Source organism: Camelus dromedarius, chromosome 11, assembly GCF_036321535.1.
Source record: "Camelus dromedarius isolate mCamDro1 chromosome 11, mCamDro1.pat, whole genome shotgun sequence".
NCBI classification, from domain to species: Eukaryota; Metazoa; Chordata; class Mammalia; order Artiodactyla; family Camelidae; genus Camelus; species Camelus dromedarius.
The window spans coordinates 643,839-660,578 of record NC_087446.1 but is presented as its reverse complement, the minus strand read 5'-3'; the positions used below and the strand labels follow the sequence as shown (position 1 = coordinate 660,578).

Below are 16,740 nucleotides of genomic sequence, written 5' to 3'. Positions count from 1 at the left end.
CACAGGCAAGGCCGCGCTGGGAGCACGTTTCCACAGCCTGGCAGCTTCCACTGCTGCGCGAGAAAGTTTGGAAATAAATGAGCTTAGCATGTAAGTCAGAGCCGGGGGGAGGTTCCCTCACAGGAAAACTGAAAAGAAATGGAACCCAGAGTTAGTTCTTCACAAGAGCTTATGAGATTAGAAAATCACCTTGAAACCCTGTTTTTTAAAGAACAGACAGTGTTCTCTGAGGACGTGGTCACCACAGACACAGCCCACAGGGTGCTGGGCCGCGCCTCCCAGGGGCCCGGGGCTCACGTACACCCGGGATGCAGGGTCCCTCGCGGCCGAGACCACAGTCCTCCCTCCACCGTAGCAGCTCGCAGTCGAGGCCACGTACAGGGAACCCTGCAGGCCAGTCTAACTAGGCATACAGCTGGAACTCACTCACTGGTCAGCAAGCCCGCGAACGCGAGCCTCAGAGGCCAGTGCTGCTGGGACGCCCGTTCCCCGGGGACCCACGAGTCCCCAGCCCCAGGAGGCTGGTCCAGCCCCTCTGCTCCTGCGGCTGCTGTCCACTGGGCGCTGGCACCCGGACGCGCTTGGGCCTTACCTCGGCCCCGGGACTTGGCCGCCGGCTTTATGATCCAGATGTTCCGAAGCCCATCAATCTCCGTCTGCGGGTTCACAGAGGTGATTTTATTCAGCAGAGCCTGGCACTGCGAAAAGCGGCTTCTCGAACTGGAGATGAAAGCGTTGCCACTGCAAAGCAGGATGCAGGAAGCCCATGAGGGTCCCCGGAGACAAGGGCGAGGGGCAGCCCGAGAACGCCCGCCTCCCTCCCAAGGGGCGCCCGGAGTGTGACCTCGAGGAGACGTGCGGACCCCGACTTGAGGGTCGGCTGTGTGTGCCCCCCTGGCCACCGTGCCTGGGGCCCAGTGAAGTCACAGAGAGGCAGAGCCCGGGGTCCTGGTGCCGGGGCCCCAGGTCAGGGTGACCCTGCAGGCCCGTGAGGGCGGCCGACATGCCCATGCCAGCAGGGTCCTGCAGCCGTCGTGGCTGGATGCCAGCTTAGTGTCCTGTGGGCTCGACTGTCCATCAGGTGGGCTGGAGCCACAGTCCTGGCAGCAGTGGGGCCGGCTGAAGAGGCCACCAGAACTCTGAGGAATAGGGCAGGCAGGCAGCCCAACTGTTTGGGTGGGTTTAGATCTCAGTGGTGCTTTATTGGCACCTGGGATGGAGAAACTCGCTCCCAGGCCGCATCACACCCCTCCACAAGGGCGGACTGCAGCAGAGGAGGCTGTGCTGGGCTCCAAGGCCGCCTGTCGCAGCCCACGTGATGGCCCGGACGTGGAGCAAAGCTTCCTGGGACACAGTCGTCTGTGCACAGTGTCCCACCCACGCCTGCTGAGGATGGGAGGCCACAGGGAGGGGCAAGGTGAAGTGTGGTAGTGTCCCTGATGGTCTGCGAGAGGCCCCCACACCATGGAGCTGTGTTTGGGGCACAGGAAAGCCGGAGCCCCCAATGGTGCAGGGAACTCGGGTGCCAGGTCAGACAGGCCTCCCTCCTGTTCCTAACTGGACACGTAAGGGGGCCCCCAGAGCCACCAGGCCCGCTTTTGTGGTGCACACTCTCTGTCTGACCCCAGGGTGAAGCCAGGACGGGGTGGAAGCAGCAAGTCCCGTGCCGTCTGTTACCCTCTCGTCTGGCAGCAGAGACGGCCCCGGGTGCCGTGTGAAATAGGGCAGGTCCCCGGGAGCGTCCACCACGCTGGCCAGGGTCAAAGCTGCCCGGGAGACCAGCAGGCGCGTGGTGACGGGTGGACATCGGTGCAGTTCCGACTTGGGCTCAGAGGGAAGACAGGCAGTTGGTCCTGCTGCAGGGAGGGGTCCCCACGGTCTCTCCCCCAGAGCATCCGAGCCCCCCGCCCCCCGCCCCCCCAGCACCTAGGCAGGATCATGGTGTCCTGTCCCGGGAGAAGGGGATGGAGGACGGGGGAGCTGTTCGCCAGCCCAGCCTGGCCAAGTTCCGGTCCCCAACACCATGTCATCAGCGGATAACAAGCACTGTCCCCGCTGGTGCTGATAGGAAAGCGCCCCGCTGGCCCTGATGACGCACGCCTCGCGTGGGGACCCCGTGGGCCTCAACTAGGAAGGAAGAGCGCAGGCTGAACTGAACGTCCCCGGTCCCCGGGCGGGGTCACTGCTGCCACCCTGTGGCCACTCCTGGGACTTTGGCCAAGGGCACAGCGCCCTCCTCAAGATTTGACCATTCTCATCAGGTGCCACCCAGGTCGGGACACAGACACTTCCAGCCCCTCCAAAGGGTGTCCTGGAGACCACGTCCGCCAGACCCCTGCCTGCTGACCTGCTCCCGAGCAGGGACGCCTCCTGACCTTGGACGTCACACCAGTGGCTAGCTCCCTGGTGGAAACACGAAAGCCACGGGTGGCGCTGCAGACGCGGCAGCTCCTCCTCACACCGCTGGTGCGTCCGGGTTTGGAATGACGTCTCTCTGAAGACCTGTGTCGTGTCTCTGCAGTAAACGCCTCGGCGCGGCACAGCTGGGGCACAGGCACGCAGGCGCCTACGCTACAAGAGACTGGGGGCTTGTCTGAGCCGGCAGCACCAGCTTCCACCCCGCCAGCCGCGGACGAGAGCCTGGCGGCTTACGTCCCAGCAGACCCTCAGCCGCTCTGGCGGGCGTGCAGCGGGGTCCGGGGATTGAGTCCGGCTTCTCTGGTCAGTGATGCTGAGTGCCCCCTGATGTGCTCACTGGCCACGCGCTCTCTTCTTTGGGAAGGTGCCGGTTTAGGTCTTCAGACATTTTCAGTGAGGTGGTTTCTCTTACTCATTTACGGGGGTTCCTTACACGTTCTAGACACAAGGCTTCGCTGGATACGCGTGTTGTAAGTCTGTCCTCCCGTCTGTGGGTTGTCTTTTCATTCTGTTTGTAGTGTTTGCTATCAACAGAGTTCTTGATGTCAAAAAAGCAGTTTATCAACTATCATGATTAGTGCTTCGAGTGAACCGTTTAAGATCTTTGCCTTCCTTGTGGTCATGAAGATACACTCCAACGTGTTACTATTTTTTTTATCTTTCATATATCACATGATACGTCTCAAACTAACTTCTGTGTGGCTATGAGGCAGGAGTCAAGGTACAGTTTCTTTTCATAAGGACCTGCTGATTGCTCAGGCCATGGATCTGTTTCTAGACTGGTCGGTTACACTGGTCTATTTATCTGCCTTGTCCCAACACCACGCTGTCCTAATCACTGCAGATTTACCTTCAAGGTAGCCTTCAGGGACGGAGCATATGTTCTCCGATTTTGCTTTTCTTGATCGAAGTGGTCTTGGCTTTTCCTGAATCACTTATGTATCCGAGTAAATTTCAGAATCACTTCGTCAGTTCCTCCCCCCCAAAAAATCCTCCCTCGCTTCTGATTGGGGTTCCATTGAATCTACAGGTCGCTCAGGGAAAACAAACATCTCTGTGCCGCTGAGTCTTCTAATTCATGAACATGGTTTCACACACACACACACACACACACACACACACACACACTTATTAGGTCTTTAATTTCTCTAATTTTATAATCTTCAGTTTAAGGTCTTCAATATGTTTTGTTATATTTTTTCTGGGTATTTGTTGGTTTTGATGTTACTGTAAATTATATTTTTTAAACTCCGTTTTATGATTGTTGTAGAACATAGAAGCAGCAGACGCTCGTATACTGACCTGACACCTGCTGACCTTGCCGAGCTCACTTAGTTATGGCACTTGCTTTATGATTTTTAAAGTTTCCTGCGTGCACAGTCAGGCCACCAGCAAATGAAGAGCTTTGTGCCTTGTCTCCCACCGTCACGCCTGCCCTTCCTCTCTCCTGCACTACTGCCAACCTCAGCAGATCGCGCAGTCAAGACGCAGCAGAAATCACGACAGTGGACATTTCTGTCTCCCTCTAATTTCAAGGGGGACACTTTCAACTAACAACCATTAAGAAATATGTTAGCTTTAGGATTTTTTCAGATAAACTTTATCAAATTAAGGAAGCTTCTTTTTTTCCTAGTTTGCTAACAACAACAACAACAAAACTTAACATGGTCCAATTGCATTTCATCAATGTTTTGTATCTGTTGAGATGATCATACAGTTTATTTCTTTATTCTGTAAATCTGTTGAAATTTACCTATTTACTTTTTCTAATTTTTTATGGTGGTAAAATATACATAACATAAACTTCGCTGCCTTAGCTATTTTTCAGTGTTCAGTTCAGTGGCATTAAGCACTTTCACATTGAGCAGCCATCACCACCATCCACCTCCAGTACTCTTCATCATAAAACTGAAACTCCGCACCCCCTGAGCAGTAACTCCCCATTCCCTGTCCCCACCCCCTCAGCTCCTGGGAACCACCGTTCTACGTTGTCTCTGCGATTTTGACTACTCTGAGTCAATATAAGTGGAATCATACAGTATTTGTCTTTTTGTGTCTAGCTTATGTCACTTATTACAATGTGTCAAGGTTCATCCATGTTGTAGCAAGTTCCAGGACTTCCTTCCTTTTCAAGAATGAACAATATTCCACGGATGAACTTTTGAATGTTAGACCAACTTTGAGTTCCTGGAACTCAAGACTGGACATGAAGAAATCAAGTTGTTTTCCTTTGTAGGTGACATAGCCTGTATGTAGAAAATCCTAAGGAACACACACACACACACACACACACACACTACAAACTATTACAACTAATGAATGAGCTCACCAAAAATCAGTTACAAGATCAACATACAAAAGTGTTATATTTCTATATGCTACCAACAAAAAAAATCCTAAAAACTAAGAAATTAATTTCATCCATTATAGTATCAAAATAATAAAATATATAGGGACACATTTAACAAGAGAAGTATAAAATGTGAACTCGGAAGACTATAAAACACTGTTGATGCACATTTTAAAGGACCTAAGCAAGTGGCGAAACAGTCTGTATCTGCTGATTGGAAGCCTCAGTATTATTAAAAACCAGAAAATACAACTTACAGAGACAGAAAAAGACTAGTGGCTGGGTAGGACTGGGGCTGTGAACACAGTGACTGAAAATAGGGACAAGGGACAGAAGTGGTCTAATACTGAATTGTGGTGATAGTTATATAATTGTGAATTTACCAAAAATTATTGAATTGTCCATTTACAATTAATGGGCTCTACGGCATTCAAATTATAATTCAATAAATGTATTTTAAAAACTTAAGCTTTGGGGGGAAGGTACAGCTCAGTGGTAAAGCACATGCTTAGCATGCATGAGATCCTGAGTTCAATCCCTAGCACCTCCTCTAAAAAAATAAAATAAACCTAATTACTTCCAACCTCACCAAAAATAAAATAAAGTAAATTAAAAAAAAACCAACAACTTAAGATGAACTGGAAGAAGTGGAAAAATTAAATTCCTCCTGTTTTAATACAAAGATTTATGCTAGCAAAGACTGTCCAGCTGTGAATAGGCCAGACTGTTTGCTGACCAAGAGACTAGTTAGATTTTACATTAGTGCAACTCTGATTTATGACAATGCCATACAGTGGGAAAAAAAATACTTTTCAATAAATTGTAAGTTATTTCCAATATACATATGGAAAGTATATCTTGAAACCTACCTATCACCATACATAAAAATCAATTCCAAATGGACTACATGTAAAAACATATGAAAGGTAAAACAGCAACTATTTTAAAAGAAAATATAGTAGCATTAATTCATGACTTGGAAAAAGCAAGGACTTCTTGAGTAGTATTATAGAACATCAATCACAAAGAGAAACTTAGAAAGCTGGATTGTATTATGATTAAAGATTTTCACTCTATCAAAAGACATCATTAAGAGAGTGAAAAAATCCACAGAATGGGAGGCATGTGCAACACAAATGTCAGACAACAGACTCTTATTCAGAATATATTAAAAAAAGCCCTGCAAAGCAACGCCAAAGAGACAAGACAATGGAAGAATCAGCAAGAAGCCTGAAGAGTGGCTTCACAAAAGAGCATATCCACACGGCTAATAAGCAAGTCGCACAGTGATATAAGTAAGTGCCTTCTTTTCAACAGCTACTTTAAATATAAATGGATTAAGCTCTCCAATCAAAAGACAGAGATCTGCAGAATGGATAAAAATGCATGATCCAATCATATTCTGTCTATAAGAGGCTCACTTTGGATCCAGAGACACAAATAGACTGAAATTAAAAGGATGGAAAAGATATTCCACGCAAACAGTAACTAAAGAGAGGAGATGTGGATATACTAATATCAAACAAAACAGACTTAGCAAAAAGTTACAAGAGCTGAAGAAGGACATAATATATTAAAAGGACATAATATATTGTCTTCCAGCAAGAAGATATGACAATTATAAAAATGTATGCACCTAATGACAGACCATCAAAATAGATGAACTAAAAACTGACAGAATTGAAGGAGAAATAGACAGTTCTTCAATAACTGGAGACTTCAAACCCCACAGTCTCAATAATGAATAGAACCACCAAACAGAAGTTAAGGAAACAGGTGACCTAACACAGTAAATCAACCAGATCTAACAGAAGTATAGAGCACCCCACCCCACAACGTACACATTCTTCTAAAATGCACATGAAACATTTCCCGAGATAGACCACCTGCTAGGCCACAGATTAACTCTCAACAGAGTTTAAAAGATAGGTATCACATAAAGGTTCCTCTTTAATCACAACGGGAGGAAGTGAGAAGCCAGTAACAGAAGTAAAACTGGAAAATCCCCAAATTTGTGGAAATTAAACAATACATTCTTCAACAACCAATGGATCAAAGTAGACATCACAAGTGAAATTAGAAAATACTTAGAGATAAGTGAAAATGAAAATACAATGTACCAAAACTCATGGGATGTAGTGAAAGAAGTGCTAAGGGTGAAACTTACAGCTACAAGGGCTCACTTACAAAACGAGAGAGATCTCAAACCAACAACCCAACTTTACAACTTAAGAAACTAGAAAAAGAAGAACTAAACTCAGAGCTGGCAGAAGGAGGGAAACAACAAAGATCAGAGTAGAATTAATCAAAACAGAAAAGCAATAGGAAAATGAATAAAACCAGAAGTTGGTTCTTTGAAAAGATCAACAAAGAAAACAAACATTAAGCTAGATGGACTAAGAGAAAAACACAGAATACTCAAATACTAAAATCAAAAATTATACTGGGGACATCACTACTGATTTTACAAAAATGAAAAAGACTGTAAGAGAGAACTGTGGACAGCTGTACACCAGCAGTCTGGACAACCTAGATGAAACACACACGTGCCGGGAAACAAAGAGCCTGCCAAGACCAGGTCACGGAGACATGGAGAGTATAGACAGACCTGTAGCCACTCAGGGAGTTGAGTCAGCAATCAAAAATCTCCCAGCAAAGTCCCTAGACATTATGGCTTCACTGAAGAAATCCACCAAACATTTAAAGAACCAGTAACAGTCCTTCTCAAACTTTTCCAAAAAACTGAAGAGGTGGGAACACTTCCTAACTTGTTTTATGAGTTCAGGATTACCTTGATACCAAAGCCAGGTAAAGACACTACAAGAACACTTCCTAACTTGTTTTATGAGTTCAGGATTACCTTGATACCAAAGCCAGGTAAAGACACTACAAGAAAACTACAGACCAATATTCCTTATGAGTATTGATGCAAAAAGTCATCCACAAAACACTATCAAACTAGATTCAGCAGTGTATTAAAAGGAGTATACATCAAGAACAGGTGCGATTTATTCCTGGAATGCAAGTATACTTCAACGTATGAAACTCAATCAATATAATATACCACATTAGCAGAACGAAGGGAAAAAACTACACAATCATCTCAATTGGTGCAGAAAAAGCATTTGACAAAATTCAAAATCCTTTCCTGATAAAAACACTCAACAAACTAGGAATAGAAGGCAACTAACTCAACATAATAAAATCCATATGTGAAAACCCACAGCAAACATCATACTCAATGATGAAATGCAGAAAGCTTTTCCTCTATTATCAGGAATAGGATAAGGATGTCTGCTTTCAGCACTCAGCATAGTAATGGAAGCACAAGCCAAAGCAATCAGGCAAGAAAAAAGCGGCATTCAAACTGGAAAAGCAGAAGTAAAACTATCAGTGTTTGAAGATAATATAATCTTACATGTAGAAAATCCTAACAATTTCACCAAAAAACAAACAGCAAAAAAAACCCTACCACAGCTAATAAACGAATTCAGTGAAGTAGCAGTAGACAAAGTCAACACAGAAAAGTCAGTTGCAGTTCTACACACTGACAACGAACAATCTGAAAAGGAAATTACAAAAACTATTCTACTTACAATCACATCGAAAAGAATAAAATACCTAGGAAATAACCAAAGAGGTGAAAAGTACAATGAAAACTACAAAAAAAATTGCTAAAAGAAATTAAAAACTTAAATAAATGTAAACACGTCCCACGTTTCTGAATCAAAAGATTTAATATTGTTAAGCTGTCAATCGTACCTAAAGCAATCTATAATTTCAATGTAATCCCTATCAAAAGCCCAATGCCATTTTTTGCAGAAATAAAAAAGCCCATCCTAAAATTCACATGGAACCTCAAAGAGTCCCCAAAGAGCCAAAACAGGTTCTAAAAGGTGAAAAAAGCTGGAGGACTCACACTTCTTGTTCTCAAAACTTACTACAAAGCTACAGTAATCAAAGCAGTGTGGCACTGGCATAAAGACAGACATACAGACAATGGGATAGAACAGCGATCCCCAAAACAAATGCTCAAATGACTTTTGACAAGGGTGCCAAGACTGTTCAATGGGAAAAGGATGATCTTTTCAACAAACGGTGCTGGGAAAACTGGACATCCACAAGCAAAAGAATGAAGTTGGACCCCTACCTAAAACCATATGCAAAAATTAACTTGCTCAAAATGATCAAGGGCTTAAGTGTAAAGACCGAAAAATATAAAACCTTTAGAAGAAAACACAGGACAAAATCTTTGTGACATTGGATTTCACAGTGATTTCTTAGACACGACACCAAAGAACAAGGCAACAAAAGAAAGAAATAGACAAACTGGACTATAGAAAAGGTTTTTAAATTTATGTAATGAAAGACAACATCAACAGAGTAAAAAGGCAACTCACAAAATGAGAGAAAGTGTTTGCAAATCATATATCTGATAGGGGGTTAGTACCCAGAATGTACAGAGAACTCCTAAAAGTCAACAACAGAACAACCTGATTCCAAAATGGGCAAAGGACTTGAACAGAAATTTCTCTAAAGAAGACGTACGGATGGTCAACATGCACAAGAAATGATGCTTAACGTCACTGATCACTAAGGAAATGCAAATCAAAACTGCAGTGAGATACCACCATGCCCCACTAGATAAGGACTATCGAAACACACAGAAAATAAAAAGCGTTGGCAAAGACACAGAGAAACTGGAACCACTGTGCACTGCTGGGAATGTAAAATGGCACAGCCACTATGGAAAACAGATGGAAGGCCCTCAGAAAATTCAAATTAGAATTACTATCTGAGCCGGCAGCTCCACTTCTGGGTACATACCCAAAAGAATTAAAAGCAGGGTCTCAAAGAGACACTTGTACACCCGTGCTTACAGCAGCATTGTTTACAATAGCTAAAACACGGACGCAACCCAAGCCCGCCAACAGATGAACAGATAAACAAACTGCAGTATACACGCACAGTGGACTACTATTCAGCTTTGAAAGGAAGGAGACGTTGGTACACAAGTGCCCAGCACACCTACAGCACTGGTGAAACGTGAGGACATGAGAATTAGTGAAATAAGCCAACACTCACTGTATTCAGAAATACATGGAACATTCACCCAACAGGTTAGTGCTGGGCCAGAAGTGAGTGCAGCAAAATTCACGCTGATTCTTTATCCATAGTGGGTGTGTATACACACACACACAAAAACCCCCTTGATCCTTATCTCTTACTTTACACAAGAATTAATATAACATTAGTGACTCATGGAAAGCTAGAAGTGAAAGGGAACAGTACAGTGTGCGGAAGAGATCACAGGGGAACACCCTCACGACCCTGAATAGAAAAAGGTTCCTTAACCAGGACCCTGAAGGCCCTGCCACAACAGGAGAAACTGCACACGGGACCTCATCAAAAACTACCACTCAGAGATGACAGACAAGGCACGCACTGGGAGAAGGCATCCTGAACGCACAGCTCCCACAAAGGACTTGGTGACAAATACGGAGAGAACGCTTAGAAATCAGTCTTAAAGAGACAAACCACCTGTTTTTCCATGAGCAAAAGATGTGAACAATCAGTTCCCAGAGAAGATGTCCGCGTGACCGATAAGCATCTGAAACTGTTCAGCGCCGTCGTCAGAGGAGCACAAACCAGGCCCGGTGAGATGACCAGCAAGAGGAAACCGGAACGCCTGCCGACGCGGAGCGCCGTGTGCGAATCTGCAGGGCCGCGCGGGAAACCGCTCAAAACGGGGCGGCAGCGCCATGCGCCCCGCGTCGGCCCACGTCGGGCCGGGCCGGCGCTCTGCGGTCGCTGACAGGGCTGAAGACGGAGCTCCCGCCACCCGCACCGACGCGGGGAAGTCCCACAGGTTTTACGTCGTGCGGGAGTCACACCGAGATTGCGCAGCCTGCACGGCTCCGTGCACGTGAACTCCCACAGGGCCCCTGGGGGAGGTGGCGGGAATCGGGGGCGTGGCGTCCGTGCGCGCTGCCTTGGGGGGGGGGGGGCTGCGGGGGCCTGGGAGCGGCTGCGGGGGGCTGCGGGGGCCTGGGAGCCGGGGTGTCTTTTATCTTGATCTGGGCTGTAGCTACCCAGGGAGCACACGTGCAACGTTTCATCCACTGGACAAACACCCCTTTACTGTATTTATATCCAAGAAAGAAGAAAATACGGGATCCAAAAGAAGGAAGGAAGGAATAAAAGAATGGAAACAACCCGGGATGGTGCACGTGGGCGGCAGGCAGACCCTCCAGAGGAGGGCTCTGGCTTTCCTGGTCTAGGCCCTCGGCGACAGCTGCCCCGCCCCCGGTGCGCCCCCGCTGCCCGAGCTCCTCTCTGTCACCCCCGTGAGAGGGCACAGCCCTTGGCAGAGGGGAGGAGAGCCAGGTTCAGCCTTTGGGCCCTCCCCCCCCGACCCCCAGGCAGTGAGGGGCAGCTGAAGGTCGTGGAGACAGGAAGCCACGCAATGGCTCTGCTAGTCCCCACCACCCAGAGCCAGCAGGCGGTCTGGCCGCGGCAGGGACCCCAAGTCTGCTGGGGACTCCAATGACGCAAAGGACACAGAGGCTGGGAGGCGCTTACAGCAACTATTACCCAAAGGCACCCCAAGGGGTGTGGTCCTCTTATCAGCCAACAGGGAGCTGTGAACTCCAACTCCAAGACAGGCACCCCAACACCCAGACAGGTGCCCCAACTCCCAGACAGATGCCCCAACATCCAGACAAGCACCTGAACTCCCAGAAGGAGCCCCAACTTCCAGACAGGCACCCCCCACCCACACAGGCACCCCACCTCCTGCAGGCGCCCAGACGCCTGCAGGCTGGACTCCCCTAGACGACTCCTGACGGCTGCCCGCGACCTCCAGCAGGGGCGCCAGGCCCCCCGGGGTGCTGGCCTGCGTCTCACCAAACAAGGGAGTAGTACTGCTGGGTCAGGTCCTTCCACTCGTCCTCTGTCAGGTCCTCGGCGGCATCCTCAGAAAGGTCAATGTCCTTGTGCTCCAGCCGCCCTAGGTAGGCCTCGCACACCTTGCACGCGGCATCCACAAGCTGCCCCGAGAGGCCCATGAGCCTCGATCTCGTGTTCTCAGGAACTGAAATCCAAGCACAGGCACGTGGAGCCGGGGCCACAACCCGCCCGGTGGGGAGGCACTGCTGGGGGTGCTGGCAGGGGCCACCCCACCCCTCTAGCCGCAAGGCTTCACGGTGACGGCTCATGCCTCTGAGCAGCCATCCTGGGTCCCACACCTGGGTCTGAGCAGGTAACCTCTCCCCTCCCGAAGCCGCCCTTCCATGGCTCTGAGCGCCCCCTCCCTCCACCCCTCATTCCCTCCAGCCAGACTCTCAGCCCCTCGGATGGGAATGAAGTGGCACTTCTGATGAGCTCTCCAGAAAACCCCACTCTTCTGAGCACAACGAACAGGTGTTCGTGAACAACCCCACTTGGGCAGTGATGCCCGCAAGCCCCACAGGGGCTGGAGGGGCATCTCCCTATCCATCCAGCGTGGCTCAGGCCCAGCACACGTGTGCTTGGCAGCTTTGTGTGTCTGGCCTCTCACATGGCATCTCCCTCTCCTACTGGAGCCCATGAGCCAAGATCACTGCTGCTCTGGGAGCACTGAACACAGGGAGGCCCTCCAGGTGAAGGTGGGCCCCACGCATCTGGCTCCCAACCTCAGGCAGTGCCCTGCCCCTCACATAAAGCAAGCCGGCCCCCCACCTGGATGAGAGAATGGGCTGAGAACAAGCACTGCCGTGAGGCTGCAGGGTAGGAGCCCAGAGAACAAGGTGTATGGAAACACCTCCACGGGCCTCGGGTACCGCCTGCAGAGGCAGCCCTGACGGAGCAGCCCCAGCAATCACGGACCCAGGACAGGGCACCTGAGCTTTGGGGTTGCTGCACAGACTGCAGGGTGCATTTTTAAATGTACTGAGGTGAGTTCACAAAACATTAAAATAACCATTTTTAAAGTGAAAACCGCACTTCTGGTTTCTGGTCCAGCATGTAAGGAGCATGGAAGTTGCCTCTCCATCCTAAGAACAAGTAAAAAGCTGAACAGACTGGAAGATCACCAGCTGCTCTTAGATGCATCCAAGAACTGAGGTCACAGGGCAAATCGCTGGCCCAGACTGGGAGACGGACAAGCAGGTACAGAGTCATAGTCCAACTGAGCAGAGCCTCTGTGGGAAAGAGCTCCAGGGACGGGACACCCATCAGCCTGGCAAGAAATGTTGAAAGACAGAAAATCTTCAGAGAGAAGGAAAAAGGCAAGGTCAGAAACTCAGATCTACATAAAGAAAGGAAGAGTATTAGACAAGGAATAAATAAGGGTAAAATAAAACTTTTATTCTTTTAATTCTTAATTGATCTGACAGAACATAGTAATTTGATGATTATTTTAAAAAATAATAGCAATAATGTATTCAGATTATAGCTTATGGATAAGTGAAATAAATGACAGCAAAGATACAAGGCACGGGAGGGAGGAATTAGGAACATTTTGCTATAAAATATTCACATTAAAGTGGACAGTGTTACTTGAAAATGAAGTTGGAATCATTGTAAATTTATATTGCAAACTATAAGGCAACCACTAAATATATATTTATATGTATATAAATACATCTGAGATTTTATACATATATATACACATCTGCTATGCTAAGAAAAGAAAGAAAATTAAACCATATAAGATGTTCAACTAAAACCACAAAAGGCAGAAAAAGAGTAGAAGAAAAAATAGAAACAAGGAACAAGAGCAATGAATAGAAAAGAGTAACAAATATGGTAGTTGTTACTCTGACCATATCAATAATCACTTTAAATGTTCACGATGTAAATGTACCAATTAAAAAGAGACTTTTAGAGTGGATCAAACAATAAGACCCAACTGTATGCTTTGAACAAGAATTCCACTTTAAATATGAAGATACATACAGACTGAAAGAACAGGGACGGAGACACATGAGCCACACCAACACCGATAAAGGAAAGCGGAAGCAGATACATGAATTTCAGACGGAACAGATTTCGGGGCAAAGAAAACCACCAGGGAGGAAAAGAACGTTACACAGCGAGGAGGCGCCAGCACTCCAAGAAGACACAACAATCTTCAACAGCTACGTGCCTAGCAACAGGCAGCAGGAAAAATCCCAAACGACTTGGAGGCTGAGCAGCATACTTCTGAACAACACGAAAGTCAAAGGAAAACAATCTCAAGGAAAAACTTTAAATATTTTGAACTAAATGAAAATTAAAATACAATTTATCAAAATCTGTGGGATGCAATGAAAGCAGTGCTTAGAGGGGAATTTACAGCATTGAATGCATATATTAGAAAAGAAGAAAGATCTGAAACCAGTTACTTAAGCTCTCACCTTACGAAACCAGAAAAAGAAAAACAAACACAAAAGAAGCAGAAGAAAATAAATAGTAAAAATGAGAGTAGAAATCAATGAAATTGAAAACAGGAAATTAATGGAGAAAATAAGTGAAACTAAAAGCTGCTTCTTTGAAAAGATCAATAAAATCGATATCTTTAGCCAGGCTAACTAAAAACAAAAAGATACAGATGACATTAATTACTGATATCATTAAAGAAAGAGGAGACATCACTACAGATCCCATGAACATTAAAAGGGTAATAAAGGGTTATTATGAACAACTTTCTGCCCACATATTTTATAATCTAGGTGAAATGAATTGATTCTTTGAAAGACACAATCTGCCAATGCTCACACAAGAAGAAACAGACAATCTGAATAGGCTTATTTCTATTAAAGAAATAGAAGCAATAATTAATAACCTTCCTAAACAGAAAGTGCCAGGCCCCAGTGGGGTCACAGATGATTTCTACCAAGCATTTAGGAAGAAACTGCACCAAATTATCTACAATCTTTTTCAGAAGCTGAGGGAAGACTTTGCAACTCATTCTATGCCGCCAGCATTACCCTATTACCAAAACTAGACAATGACATTACAAGAAAAGAAAACTGCTGACCAAAATCTCTGTGAACACATTGGCAGAAATCCTCAACAAAGCATTTGCAAATCAAATCTAACAGTGTATAAAAAGCATTATACGTTATGACCAAGTGGCATTTATCCCAGTTATGCAAAACTGGTTCAACATCTGAGAATCACTTAATGTGATCCATCACATGGACGAGCTAAAGCAGCAGTATTACAGGATCTTATCCACACTGCGACGGGGCATTTGACGACACCCAACACCAATCGTGATAAAGTGTCGACAAAGCAGGAACAGAGAGGAACTGCCTCAAACTGATGAACTGTAGCTACCAAAACCTGCAGCTGACGTTACACTTTGTGGTGAGAAACGAGTACGCCGCTCACCACTCACACTGGACACCCTAGCTGACACGGTAAGGGAAATGATACAGATTGGGAAGGAAGAAATAACACTGCTTTTATTCAGAGATGACATGACTGTCTATGTAGAAAATCTGAAAGAACTGACAAAGACCTTCTGGAATTAGTAAGTGGTTACAGTCAATCACTTTCCTATACACTAGCAATAAATAGTTGGAATTTGAAGTTGAAAACACAGTACCATTACACCAGCACTACAAACAGAAAATAAATACATAAATAAATAACTCTAACTATGTATGTACAAGACCTATATGAGGAAAACTACGAAACTGATGAATTAAATCAAATAAGAACTAAATTAACAGGTATTCCGTGTCCATGAATAGGAAAGACTCATTGTCAAGATGTCATTTCTTCCCAAATTGATCTGTAGATTCAAGGCAATCCTATTAAAGCCCCAGTAAGTTATTTTGTAGATGCTGACAAACTGATTCTAAACTTTACATGGAGAGGCAAAAGTCCCAGGACACCCGACACAATGCTGGAGAAAAACAAAGCTGGAGGATTGACACCATCCGACTTCAAGCCTTACTGTAAATCTACAGTAATCTAGACAGTGTGGTGTTGATGAAAACTAGACAAACAGATCGATGACACAGAACAGACAGCCCAGAAACAGGCCCACACAAATACAGGAGCTGATCTTTGACAAAGTCGCAAAGGCAACTAAACGGGGCAAAGACAGTCTTCTTAAACAAATGGTCCTAGAACAACTGGACATCTGCATGCAAAAAAAAAATCAATCTAGATACAAACCTTACATGCTTCATAGAAATTAACTCAAAATGGATAGTTTGAGTTAAGCTGGAACACAAAACTATTAAAACTCCTAGAAGATAACAGGAGAATACCAAGTAAGCTCAGGTAGGACGGTGACTTTTTACGTACAACACCAAAGGCATCATCCATGAAAGAAATAAGTGGCAGCTGGACTCCACTGAAGTTAAAAATTGCTCTGTGAAAAGCATCATCAAGAGAATTAGAAGACAAGCCACAGACTTGGAGAAGATATTCATAAAAGACCCCTCTGATAAAGGATTGATATCTAAAATATGCAAAGAATCCTTAAACTCAACAACAAGATAACAAACAACCCAACTTTTAAAAATGGTCAGGGAAGCTGAACAGACATCTCATCAAAGAAGATATGAAGACGGCAAATAAATATAATGAAAGATGTTCAACTTCAGGAAAATGCAAATTAAAACATCCGCGAGACACCACTGCACGCCTGTCGGAGGGCCAAGGCCCAGAACACTGACATCGCCAGATGCTGGCAAGGGTGTGGAGCAACGGGAACCCTCACCACTGCTGCAAGGTGGTGCAGCCGCTTTGGGTGACAGTTACAGTTTCTTACCAGACTAAACATACTCTTGCCATATTGCCCAGTCGTGCTCCTTGGGATTTACCAAATGAGTTGAAAACGTATGTCTACACAAAAACCTATATATGGATGTTCACAGCAGCTTTATTTACAGCTGCCAACACTTGGAAGCAACTAGGGAGCCCTCCAGGAGATTAAAGGATAGGGAAGCTGTGGTCCATCCAGACAACGGAATGGTACTCAGCTAAAAAGA

General features: G+C 45.9%; 1 protein-coding gene across 1 annotated transcript in view; it reads right to left on the bottom strand.

Moving 5' to 3' along the window:
• The window catches only part of TTLL8 (tubulin tyrosine ligase like 8), a 54,071-nt gene that overhangs the window by 21,332 nt on the left and 15,999 nt on the right, over window positions 1–16,740 (bottom strand). The window contains exons 8-9 of the mRNA XM_064491291.1: window positions 11,675–11,861; window positions 593–741 (exon numbers count right to left, since the gene is read on the bottom strand). Coding sequence (XP_064347361.1) covers window positions 593–741; window positions 11,675–11,861 — 336 coding nt within the window. The remainder of the gene's footprint in view (window positions 1–592; window positions 742–11,674; window positions 11,862–16,740) is intronic.